The 12,717-nt window shown below is 43.6% G+C and overlaps 1 protein-coding gene across 4 annotated transcripts in view; it reads right to left on the reverse strand.

Moving 5' to 3' along the window:
• Positions 1-656: 656 nt before the first annotated feature.
• ralgps2 (Ral GEF with PH domain and SH3 binding motif 2) overlaps positions 657-12,717 on the reverse strand; it is a 66,389-nt gene continuing 54,328 nt past the window's right edge. For 3 of the 4 annotated variants that reach the window (XM_075485016.1, XM_075485017.1, XM_075485018.1), the window contains exons 10-21: positions 10,836-10,973; positions 10,508-10,598; positions 10,231-10,298; positions 10,002-10,140; positions 9,714-9,865; positions 9,574-9,628; positions 8,978-9,055; positions 7,820-7,925; positions 7,347-7,439; positions 5,578-5,683; positions 5,173-5,264; positions 657-5,044 (exon numbers count right to left, since the gene is read on the reverse strand). In XM_075485016.1, coding sequence (XP_075341131.1) covers positions 5,015-5,044; positions 5,173-5,264; positions 5,578-5,683; positions 7,347-7,439; positions 7,820-7,925; positions 8,978-9,055; positions 9,574-9,628; positions 9,714-9,865; positions 10,002-10,140; positions 10,231-10,298; positions 10,508-10,598; positions 10,836-10,973 — 1,148 coding nt within the window. In that variant the 3' untranslated portion in view covers positions 657-5,014. The remainder of the gene's footprint in view (positions 5,045-5,172; positions 5,265-5,577; positions 5,684-7,346; positions 7,440-7,819; positions 7,926-8,977; positions 9,056-9,573; positions 9,629-9,713; positions 9,866-10,001; positions 10,141-10,230; positions 10,299-10,507; positions 10,599-10,835; positions 10,974-12,717) is intronic. The other variant, XM_075485019.1, reaches the window with a different exon arrangement.

The raw sequence follows: 12,717 nt of genomic DNA on the forward strand, positions 1-12,717 counted from the left end.
TGTACCATGCCAAATAAGTTTTCTTATCCTGGCACAAAGTCATTAAAATGACCTCCTGTACTGGTCCTCATTGACATTGAAGAACCCCTGGACGAAAGCACTCCTTTTTCATCCCGATGTTATGTAGAAGATGTGCAGTGTTGTCCATTAGGTTTAGCCACTTGTGAAGCATTCTTCCCCTTCTTTGCAGAATCAGCTCCAGAGCCCTCCTAAGCACAGGGCTCCTTTCTTAATCCGGTAGTTCTGCCTCTTCTGGTCACTTCCTAATGCTGCTGTAAAAAAAAGATTCCTCTTATCACCGACTTATTGAAGAGATGCAACATCTCTGCTAACACTGAGGCTTCCTCAGTAAGTACAGTCTGGAGACAGCTCAGTGTTGCATATCCAGTTAAGCCTGTTATCCAGTTAAACACCCAGGCATCTGTGGACCTCTTCCAATTCCACCTCCTCCTCCAGGGTGGAGGTATTAGACTTATTCTCATTTCCCCGTAAAATCCACAACCGTCTACTTTTGTCTTGCTCAAATTCAGTGAGGTCACGTCTCCATTAAGAAATTCCTTACATTTCTGAGTCATTTCCAAACATGATAGTTCTGCAGTATTTGTGACAATGTAGCGATTTAAAGAGAAACGAAAGCCACTTCACAGAACTTGGTGTTATACCACTTCAAAAGACTTACATAGTTTTATTGGGATATTTAATACAAACATGAGAAAAGTCAGAGAAAAAAAAAAAGTGACAAAACACTGGTGTTATTCTTTTACCGTCTTTCGGTGATAAAATCAAATCCCCTTCACTGTCTGACCTCTCATTGCTTCTCATTTTTTTCATGTCATTCTTTCTTAATGATTGAAAGCTTACATTTATAGTTTAATGGGTGTGTTCATAACATGGCAAAGTGATCCATCCTGAAGAAAATGTGCCTACAACTAAATATAAGCTGCATTTTTTTCCTCCCCTTGATATTTCCACTCAAAAATGTTTGGTCATAAAAAAAAAGTCATACTTTTAAGAGGTTACACCAACAGAAACATCGTGCCCTACAACAAATTTGACAGCGGTCATCATTAACTGCTCTGAAGCAATATTAAATAGCGTGAAAAGGTCTGGATCTGACCGTCAATTACCACCACAACTCAAAGAGTACCTCATTCCATAATCACACGCAACCCTCAACAGAATGACACGCAGAGAGCTGAGGTGTGGAGTAAAAAAAGGGCAGAGTGTTTATTGGTTCTTAGTCTTCACACTAGGCAGCACATCGCTCAGAGGTGAGGTCACAGCGCTCGCCACAGTCATAAAACAGGCAGAGACAGACACACGCACACACAGAGCCAGGTAACGGTCATTTTCTATGCTCTCCTCCCCTTCAAATTCTATGACTTGAACGAAGGGCGCTGCCGTTGTCGCTGTCCCTGGTAAACAGTGAATGACGCCTGGCTGGTGCCCAGGCGACACGCGGCCGCACTGGTTCACAGGATAAAGTAACACTTGAAAATCTTCACGTGAACTGTTAAATGTTTTCTCCATGACCGTTAAAAAGACTGAATTCAGAAGGTGAGTCACCCTAAACAGTTAATACAGGGAAGTTAAGTAAAGTGTGCATATGCAGACTGTAAGGTCAGTTTAAAGGAAAAACGACAAGAGATAGGAAAGCAGAGAATCTTAAAGCATGGAATCAAGTTTCTTCATAAAAACCGAAAAAAAAGATTACTTTTAAAGAGTGGCCGACACTTATTTTTCCCCACTCTCAGCCAAAAAATAGATCAAAGGGCAATAAAGTTAGTAGTGATTTGGCTCAAAAATCCGAGAAAAAACTGAAACGCCCCCAAATCCAACACGTTTCTATTATTTTTGACCATATACTGTACAGACACCAATCAAATATGAATGTAAACTCAGGTGACAGCAAGGAAAACGTCACAAAAAGCGCTTGGCGTGATGTGGAACAAAACGATTGTTAAAACTCAAGATGAATTCATGTGAATCTTCAAAGATGCCACCAAAGCACCGCTTCCGTACAAAGCTCCAAACTCTGGAATTCCCATCAGTTACACGGGTTGCCATCTCATGCATCTTTTTTCCCCCCCCGTCGTCGCTGTCACTTCACATCAGACAAAGCAAACACAGAGAAAGGAAACGGGAAAAGTGATGTTCAGATGTCCAGATTTGTAACCATCCCAGCTAGTCGTGTCCACAGTCCTTCTGCAAATCTTTCACCTTGATCCTTGCTTAAGTGCACAAACTTAGACAATACTTTTCAACTCGGAGCTGGTTAAACATGTCGGAACTTTTAAAAGAGCGAGCAACCAGCATTTGTGTTTAAACACAGTCAAACAATCTGCCAAACCCCCCCCCCCAGGTTTCAATCGCTTACAACCCGTTTTGTTCACAACCCCTTTTTGTCCCTTTGGCTAACCAGCGGTATTCATAAACCGGTCAGTCTCCACAGTACTTCAGTCTGGGATTCTGTTGCGTCAAGCAGTCTCTTTTCCTCAGTGGATGCAGACAGATGAGTTCAGTTTCCACTTCCTATCTGCTCACAAGTCCTCCTTTCTTCATACTTCCAGTACAACACAACCCAGTGTGGAGTTGTAGCGCGAGCTGGCAGTCACTCACACAGATGATTGGGTAGCGCGTCCCCCCCACCCCCCACACTGCTCAGCAGCGATGGCAGCCTCCAGGGATTGCCTAATCGGGCTTGAATTACATTGCCTTAAAAAAATAGAAGTATGCACGGGCATCCAAATGCACACATATTTGCAGCGTCTGTCACATTACACAGGCCTGTCTTTGGCTTCCTCATTCATTCTTCCACAGGTTCATCCACTTTCTCGTCTGCTTTAGTACAACACAGAGAAATGAGCGTCTCTTGAAATTGACTGTCCGACCTAAACAATAGTAGCCAAGATGAATTGTTAGACTATACAATATATTGTGCTGAGGACAAGTTTTAATGTGAAACACAGAGAGAAATCAGTGCTGCTCACTCGCTCCCCTCATCGTCCGTTCAACAGCCTGAAACAAGCCGAGTTTACTGTACCCCAGCGAGAGGCGGGACATGGAATTCTACACAATGCACTTCCTACTTAGACAGCACATGTGGAGTAGTGAAGGGATTAGGCAAAAGATTGTGTAAACATACAATGTAAACAGCTGGTTGAAAAAAAAAAAAAAAAAAAGTTGATTTCAATTTGATGTTTGAATATTACGGGGCCGAAAAAACAAAAACCAAACCCCAACCCATAACTTTTTTTTCCAACAGCCTCCGGCTCATGTTTAAAAAAACCAAAAACAAACAGCAATACTATTTGTGTGGCACGCTGGCACGTTTTCGATACGCACTGGAAGTTGTAAACCTCATTTTTCCATGCTGAGATTCCACTGCAGCTCTCCCCGTCCTAACGTTTAGTCAACCTGAGGAGTAACCGTGATGCTGACTTGGCACTGATTACTACCAAGGTGCTTCTGCCATTTCCAAATCAGATGGAACTTTGTTAGGGCCAGAGAAACCGAGCCGGGACCCAGTTAACAGAAGATGGGGCCGATTGTTTTTTTTTTTCTTTCTTTCTTTTTAAAGAAAAAAACTAAATTCACATGTTCAAAAAAATATTCCAAAGAAATGTTACAAAGAGGAGAAGAAGAAAAAAAACCAACAACACAAAAACGTTACATTCAAATGTAACAGACAAACCTACATGACTGTGCAACCATCTACGACATGGTAATACTGTGAAGTGCACCACCCCACCCCCCGAAGAAAAAAAACTAACAACACAAAACAACAAAAACAAACAAGACTTAAAATAGACTCTTTATGGCTCCGGGTAGCTTTGAGTGTCTGCTCCAGACCATGCTCCAACCACAACAAGCAACAAAGAGCAGAGGAGATAAAATCCTGTATCAGGAGTTCCTGTTTCTTACTTTCTAGGACTCTTTTCACAGTTTCAAGTTTTTAGTGTTTTGTACGTGTGAATCCGGCGAACGCCGCATCGCCTCGCGCAGGTGATGCTGGGCGACAGAGAGCAGACTACACTGGAGAACAAACAATATAGGTTTGAAAAGGTTCAAGTGTCTGCCTGACCGTGAACACACCGTAGCTTAAATTCTGGGAATATTGTACCTATGGGGACCAAAGACCAAAAAAAATCCTCAGATTTAAACTCCCCGACCCAAAGAGTTTTACAAACACACGAATCTGTGAGGAACGTTCCGTATGTACGACAAAAAGGGAGCTATGTTCTGTAATAAAAAGTAGACACATTCAGGAAATGTGACAATTGATTCAACCAGAACTAATTGTGAATCAGAGCCCTTGTGTTTACAGCGATGCAATCAAAGAGGCTTCTGTGTGTGAGTTTGCGAGTGCATGGTTCATTAAATAATCGTGTGTCTTTAAGCCAACGCAAGTGACCGAAGAGACCGGCGGCTGAATGCGTGAATCAAAAAAAAGAAAAGAAGAAGATGCTCTCCAACCCTCCGACGTCCAATGGGTTAGTCCGATGCGAGTGTGTGCGTTGTGATTGTGTGTCCAGCTGAATAAAAGATGGAAATCTTACATCTGGAGGGGGATGTGAGTAAAATAGTCTACCCCATCAAAAAGAAGCAAAAAATAAGTAGAGGATTAACACTGCCCACCCTCCCTCCCCAGGGACGGTTGGTCTGTAAGTGAGGAGAAGTAAAAGGGCTCCACTGAAGTGCTGAACAAAAGACAGAGAGCAAACAGGAGACAAGAGCAGTGGTGCAGGTCCTTGTTCAGTAGTCAAAACATCCAAAACAGTCACTTCTGTCCACACAGACTTGCTCTCACACACACACAAATACACAAGGAACTCTGGTTAAGGCAGTGGTGGCAGGTGAGGCTGAAGTGAGGCCGGGCTAGAATCGAAGAATTGGCTGTCAGGGCTCATGGCAGTGAAAGCTCCCACTACTGAGTTGGTACTCTTCCTCATCCTCCTCCTCCTCCGTTTCCTCACTCTTCTCTCCTTTGCTCAGTCGCACTCCTCAGCTTCAGTCACTCAAATGACATCAGATTGGCTGGCACCTGGGGGGAAAAAAATGTACATTTACAAAATCTAGGTAACTCTCAACTGTATGTGTGTGTGTGTGTGTGTGTGTGTGTGTGTGTGTGTGTGTGTGTGTGTGTGTGTGTGTGTGTGAGAAGCTTCATACCTGTTGTCTATTGCTCTGACAGGCGGCACTCAGATGTTTGAACCAGAGCAAAGCATTCATTCTGTTCCCCGCCTGGTACTTGTAGGTGTTACCTAGGCAACAGAGACAACCTTGTGAGATGCTGAATCTCTCGTCGCTACACGCGCCCTAAATAGACTGAAAAAATGGCTGACACCCCCCGGTCGACTCGGACCAGCCCAATAAAATAAAAAAATCGAAACGTAGTCACAGTGAGCAAATTCAGGTTCAGTGCCAGATATGACGAGCATGCACCCACTTAAGCTAAGAAAGAGAGGTGAAAACAATCTGAAGTATCCTGTAGATTGAATACAAACAACACAAATGTGTGTGGCAAGGAGCCAAAGTGAAGAATGGTGGCCATAGGCGCGTGCGTGTGTGTCTCACCATGCTCAGAGTCCGTCAGTAAGAAGACATCAGGATGCTCGGGGTCATCAGCCATCATGGCCATGAGGCCGACCACACACACACATTTGCTGGATGTGGATTTGAACTGGTGAGAGAACAATTGACAACATAATTAGCTTTCTCTAAAACGTCTCTATTGATCTATATGATGGCTTCTTTTTTTTTGTGACACATAGTGAGCACTGAAATGTATGTGAATGACTGCTCTGAACCTTTTTATACACATATATGGTGTCATGTGTAATGATTGGGTTGGTAAGATCAGAAGATAAGACATCGATTGCTTTTTCCGTTGAATGCAGTGCCTTGAGAGAACACCAACATGTTGGATTTTTAAAAGGCACAAAACCACCACACAGCAAACACAGCTCCTCTCTTTGGCACCAGCTCTCCAGGTGCATCTCTGGTCTATCTTGCTTAATCCTTCATCTGTTTTCCGTTTCTAGCAGAGCCTCTCTCAGCTATTAACAACTTGTTACGTTCCTCTTCAGATAGCTACTCCATGGTGAAATTTTGTAAACACACAATTAATGATGCAAATTATCTACAAGAATCCGTCATGTTGTGTTTTTCCCCCGGCAGAATGGGTAATGAGTAATTCAGCACTATCGTTTAAACTATGCTGCAGTGTGGCGGTCTATGAAGACATAAACATTGCAGGAAATTAAAATCGGCGCCTCAGATGAACTGGTATATTGCCTCGTACTCCTTCCTATAACCACAGTTTATTTCATGACCCAAGTGCTTTTTCAAACGTATCCCCCGCTATAGGCACAGTTGGCTGAATGGAGCCCATCGAAGCTGAAAAGCAGATGGGACCGGCTTAAGCCGCTAAAACCTGAACCGGACGGGCACAGGGAAAAGAAGAAATTTACCTGGAAACTAGTTTCTGTCAGTCTTAACAAATCTTGTCATAAGTTGTGAAGCCCAAACACAGACGAGCTGTGGTAGCTAAATGGACTGTATATATTACTGGACTATAAAGTTTATAGGTACTGCGGGAAACTGTTAAACACAGTAATCTGCTTAGAGAGATGTGAGGGCAGTCTGATGTGTACATAATTCCTGCGTGAGCCTGAATCATGAGTGGGCTGCCTAAAAAGCCACTCAAGTCATCAGGAGCTGTGAATATTTTAGAGGATATATCAACACAAGCTTTATGTGTAACCCCTCAGTTTTGCATATGCCCTTCACATGGTTCTCATTAGCCTGCGAATGACACACAAGCCTGCAGTAATGTCATCAGTCCCATTATTGAATGAGTGCTACCATCTGTCTGTCCACCAGCGGCACACACACACGTACACAAAACCCCGGCACTTCATTCTTTCATTTTCCAGCTCTCATCTTTTTTCCTGCCTCCTTGCTTGTCCTTTTCTCTCAGCTGATTAAGTCCAAACAGTCTCCCAAACGGACGCACACCCACCCTTCTTGCCATTATATCTCGTTGAAAGTACATGAAAATTGTGCAGCTTATGGTCTTCATTTCCTTCTTCCTGTGATTCCAGATTACAAAGCACGTAAAGAAGAGTTTTTTTTTTTTCCTGAGTTCATTTAGTAATTAAACTTTTTTTTAGGAATGCGTAAGTAATGGCTATCATGTGTCGAGGGTGTTTTGCAGGAACTAACAATTGCAGTTCACACGAAGACTGAGATCTGCGGTCCTCACCTGCCCAGAGAAACGGCACCTCTAGCATCTACTGCATGAAAGCAAGTTGTGACCATGTGCGTCTGTCTGTGTGACTTACATGTTTCCTCTCAGTGGCCTTCAGAGACTTGGCAGGGTAGTAGTAAAGCTGGGCTCCACAAAGAGCGACCCAGTATTTTGTCCAAGATGCAACCTGGGTGGAAAAAGTGAAATCCAGTCACACGTTCCACTTAAACTGGAGAAGAGTAAGTGATTATGTGAATGGGCTTAGTTGAAGACACTGTTGGCCTCTTTCTTTTTGTTGATGGAATGAACAAAATACTTTAATTTGAGAAAAACTAACACATAAAAAAGAGAGGCAGAATTATGAGATGGAAAAAAAGCAATAGAAATAAGAGCTTAAATGAACCCACTAATTAATATTACTGGTGTGGACAGATTAGTGAAAGGAACTAAAGCAAACAGAAAGTCTGCAGCCTTCAGAAAACCTCTGAGGCCCAACATGTATGAAAATCACATGGAAGCACGCGTGTTCGTGGTTTAATAGGTATCTATTAAGGTGTGTGCTCTCACAGTGGGTTTCTTGCCCTCCTTGAGCACAGTCTTCCGTCTCAACACTCCTTGCACTGTGACTGCTCCAGGGTACAAGTGAATGGCAAGTTCTTCCGACTCGGCTGAGCTGCAACAGGACAGAAACAGAGATCACACGCTACATATGCAAACATAAACACAGCCAATCACTCATGATCTCAGAGATGCAAAAAACACCAGATCGAATCAGAGATAAACTAGAAGTACAGGCAAACGCAATCTGCAAAAGCACCTTCCACCCTGCTTCTTTAACCAGTTTAGGCTTTTTTTTTTTTTTTTTTCAAACCACACCCTTTTTCTTTCTTACTTTACACAGAATATGATTTCAGATATGAAATCTTAGCACTGGAAAAGAAGATGCGGGACGGGCAAGATGGTGTGCAGATTTTGTCTGTCTGGAGGAGCAGAGCAGGGCACTCCTTCACGCAGAAGCCTAGTGAAGCCTGACAGAGCGAGAGAATAAGAGAGAAACCATCCATAACCACGAGGGCAGCTTAATGTGCAAACAACACCAGAATTGGCTTAAATGCTTCTGAAGTCTTTTCCTCTACTTTAGGAATGGGGATCTAACAGTTTGCAGCCAGCAACGTGGAGTGCAGTGTGCCTGTGGAAATTCGTCTTTCGCTCCAAACTGGGAAATATCTTGGAAAAGTCTGAGATGATCCTTATTTCAGGGACTGGAAAGATGAGAACTGAAGCACAGGTACTGTGTAATAAGGGGTATCATCAGATCAAATGGTTTTTCATTTCAACATGTGCACCAGATCTCATCTCTCAGGTTGCAGCCTTAATCAACCTTTCTGTTAATGTTGTGAGAGTCAGACACCTCCACTTTAACTCCCAAAATGTTTATGTGAGTGTGAGACGGCCATGCAGGAAATTGAAGAATGTAATAGTTAATTTACAGAATGATTGTATGTTGTAAAGGACATGAATTGTCGACACCAAATAAATCCCTTTCCCTTCACCTGCGTTGTGATTTCACCAACACACGCGCTTTATGTCTAATCTCAAGATTATCCCAGCACTACACGCTAAGCATCAGCACGCAAAGGCCCCTGGCAGTGACTGAAGGGCAAAAGGTGAGGGTAAGAGAGAGTTTGGTTCAGATCGAGTTGGTTCCGGTCGGGGTGGTTGTACCTGCTGGGCCTCAGGACTCCTCTGTAGGGGATGCGGGCCACACGGGTCACAGGGCCCAGAGAATGATAGAACCGAGTCCTGTTCAGAATAGGATAAGATAGGATAGCACAGGATAGGGGGGCATGGGACACTGTTAAGCTATGTGGCTGTGTCTGCTTTTTTTCCTGTTTACTTTACATGGGTTAGGGCTGGATGAGGAGCAGTCACTAGGTTAGAGTTTAAAGAAAGAGGTTAGGGTGATGCTCGACCCTTGAGCTCAGGAGTTTTATTTCAGATCTAGTGAGTGTGGCTCTATACATTCGTTTACACAGGGGCACTATTGATTAAAAGGATTTAAATGACCAGCACATAGTAAACAAGCATCTTTATGTCTTTGGTGAAGGCAGAGAGCAACGGTGGAGGGATGAGGGATGAGGCATGAGGGCCTCGTCTGCGACTCTTAAAGCCATGCTGTGCATGGCGTGTGTCAGTTTTAATGGCAGGCTGTTTAGCATAAGCTTTAAAAATGAGATGATCGCATTAGAGATGGGAGTGTTTTACGATCCGCTTTTGCACGTGGATGTGATGGGAAAGCACTGCCGACATGGATGTATTACCTTTCAAAAGCTGGCCAAGACATCTCTTCACTGAGCTCGGAGCCTTCACTGCTCCCTGTAAACAGGACACGAAGCATCAGGAGAATGTCAAAGAAGATACAAACTGCACATGTTTATAGGAATACAGACTTTACACTGACCAAGTGAAATGCCACTGGACAGCGTTGAGCTCTCTGCTTGTCCCCTGGTGGGGCTGTTGCTCTCCAGTACACTGTCGTCCAACAGATGGCGAGAACCGGCATTGGGAAAAGTAGCGCTTTTAAACTCCACCGTATTCATCTTATGGATAAAACTGGAAACATACAGAACACAACAGGCAGAAACACAGAAGCGCCGGCGTTGTTAATTCAGGACACTGGAATCAACATGCAGAAAACACTGCCAACAAACTGATTCAACCAAACAAAAACCAAAACAAAAGAACTGACTTGTAGCCCAAGCTGTGGCACTTCCTGTGTCCGTAGGGCAGCAGGTTTCTGGGAGACGGAGGTGTGGCCGGGACTTTGGTTCCCTCACCTGCTACTGAACACTTGCGGCTGCAGAGAGGGGATGCTGATGCGTCCTGGCCTGTAAGTAAGATTGGGAATAAATTTAACAAATTTAGGAACGAGGAAAACAGTGAAGATCTGCTCACTGGTGATCTAAACTCAAACTCACCAACAAGGTCCTCTTTGGAGGCGTTGGCTCGGGGTGTGCTGGTACCTGGCTCAATCTTCTGTGACAACCTACGAAAAAAAGTTTTGATTACCACGATGACATCCACTGTCGATTTTTCTTAAGTAAAAAAAAAAAAAAAAAAAGTAGAATAGTTTTTGTTGGGCCAAAGATATTGAACCAATTTTGCTGCCTGATTGCAGATAGTTGTTGTGTCAGTGGTCACAGAACTTTTGCCAAACTCATATAGACATTCTATTCTGCATGACTGGTTTCTTACTTGTAATTTTCATCTTCAACAAACTTTTGCAGCTCCTCGATGTACCTCACCGAGTTCAAATACTTCTGTACGTGAGGCAGCACTGTTATATCTGAGAGAGGGAAGACACAGACAGATATCAGAAGAAGAAGAAGCACAATGTGCACACGTGATCCCCACACTACACCAAATATGACAGATCCCTGGAAAGACGGAGGATTTGTAGACTAACTGTGACATGAGATTAATTGGATGACTTCCTCACATAATAAAACATGGATCCGCTTCTGTCTTTCTAACCGCTACAAAGCCTTGCTATCAGACAAATGTGTGGCTGTTTGAGCCTCACCGTAGGTACAAGATCTCTGCAAGTCCGATATGATTCTGAGAATGTTGTTCATCAGGTTGGATCTCTGTTCGTTCTCCAGTATGCTGCCCGTAGACGGGTAGGCTGAGTCTATATATGTCAGATCAGACAGGTACATCCCTGAAATAAAGCAGAGACAGAACAAGATGCGTTAATTTACTTATTGATGAGAAATGCACAGCCCTGATCCCTGATGCACTTGATGAATCTTTAGTAAACCAAGGGCCAAGGCTCAAGCCGCATGAGAATAGTTTCCATCTGCCTGAGGTGCATGTAACCAACACTGGGTAATATGAGGGTTTTCCTAACACATGGAGCTCTGCTCATTAGACAGAAATCATGTCGACAGCGAGGCTGGACAGCACAACAGAGCCAGATCTCTACGGATGCATGATGCAAGTGTCATGCAGCTGTGTTCTTTTTGGTCCAAGACCAGCTGGCAACTGTAGACTGCTCGTTTAATACATGGGCACAAAACAGCTGGGAAGAAAACCCTGCACAAACTTGCGCTTTAGATTACGTTTTGGGTCAGTTTGAAACAGACGTTTTTCACACCCTGATCTGCCCCCGCAGGACTTTTGTAGATGACAGCTCTTCTCCTCAGCCTCTCCAACTGGAGGCCATCTTTCACCGCCTCCAGTCCCCCCCTCGCCTTCCCATCGCCTCTTTTTGGCAGACTCAGAGCGGAGCCAACTCTTAGCTTCCCATTGAATAAATATTAACATTACGCAAACCAAGGAGCAGCTTTCCACCATTCTGAAGAAGAGATTAACAAATTTCTGAAGTTTATAAATGATGTCCCTTTTCTCCCATTTTCCCCTTTGTCTTGCTCAATGTTTCTTTCTCACGCCAGGGTTGGGATTGAGTGCAGATGTAAGGAAAGTTATCACATAGTAGCATAGATGAAACCCAAAACCCTCCCTCATCTTAGAAAAGTACAGGAATACACGGTGATGTGTGCATACAGAGACAAAAATGACAAAAATGCAGAACCAGAAACAAATGATTAAAAAAAAAAGAAAAAAAAAAAAAAAGACTCGTCTTCAGGAAATAACACACACATATTTTTGCTAAAGCATTCACACACATCAACATCTGATGAGAGTCAAAGAAGTAAAAAAAAAGAGAGAGAGAGAGAGAGACAGAGGGTGGAAACACAGGAGGCGCTTTACAAGCATTTGAAAGCTTGTCTATAAGGGGGGACGTGAGAGATGGGGAGAAGAGGGGGAAGAGGGGGATCCTGAAGGCTTAACCGCTATAGCTGCTCCTCTGTGAGCATGTCGGGGATAACAGCAGTTGGTCATGCACAAATCCATACTGCCTGGAACACCAACACATGCACGATTCTCTCCAAAAAAAAAAAGAAAAGAAAAAAAGGAAGCGGGTTGGGATACGTCTTTACATGTGACAAACCTCTAAGGATCAATAAGAGTGAGAAGCAGATCTGTAATCACAAAGCAGAGAGAACAAATCCTCCTGTGTTTGCTTCCCTGAGCTGGTTATCTAAAAAGGATCCTTCGATATTTAGTAACTGTTCTTTACTCAGGAGCGTGGATACAAGTAAGTGACGCTGGTGATGAGAAAAAAGAAGCAAAGTGAGAACAAGCTCAGACACAACGTTGCTCCGATAGCAACACAAATCAGTTTTATCTGCCTGCTTCTTCATCCAGCTGTTCACGACAGGAAGGCGCCCAGAGACCCCAACAGCATTACAATCAGCTCTTCCCATGACTAAAGGACACAGCTAAAAAGGAGGAGACGGAGCTGTGATTTAGAACAAATGGGGTCAAAGCAGCTTGTGCCTTTGCTCTGAACTCAGCAAAACACTTAAATTCCAACAGGTCTGGTCTCCCTTCACTCAAAC

The sequence above is a fragment of the Odontesthes bonariensis genome, chromosome 15 (genome assembly GCF_027942865.1).
Source record: "Odontesthes bonariensis isolate fOdoBon6 chromosome 15, fOdoBon6.hap1, whole genome shotgun sequence".
Lineage (NCBI taxonomy): Eukaryota > Metazoa > Chordata > Actinopteri > Atheriniformes > Atherinopsidae > Odontesthes > Odontesthes bonariensis.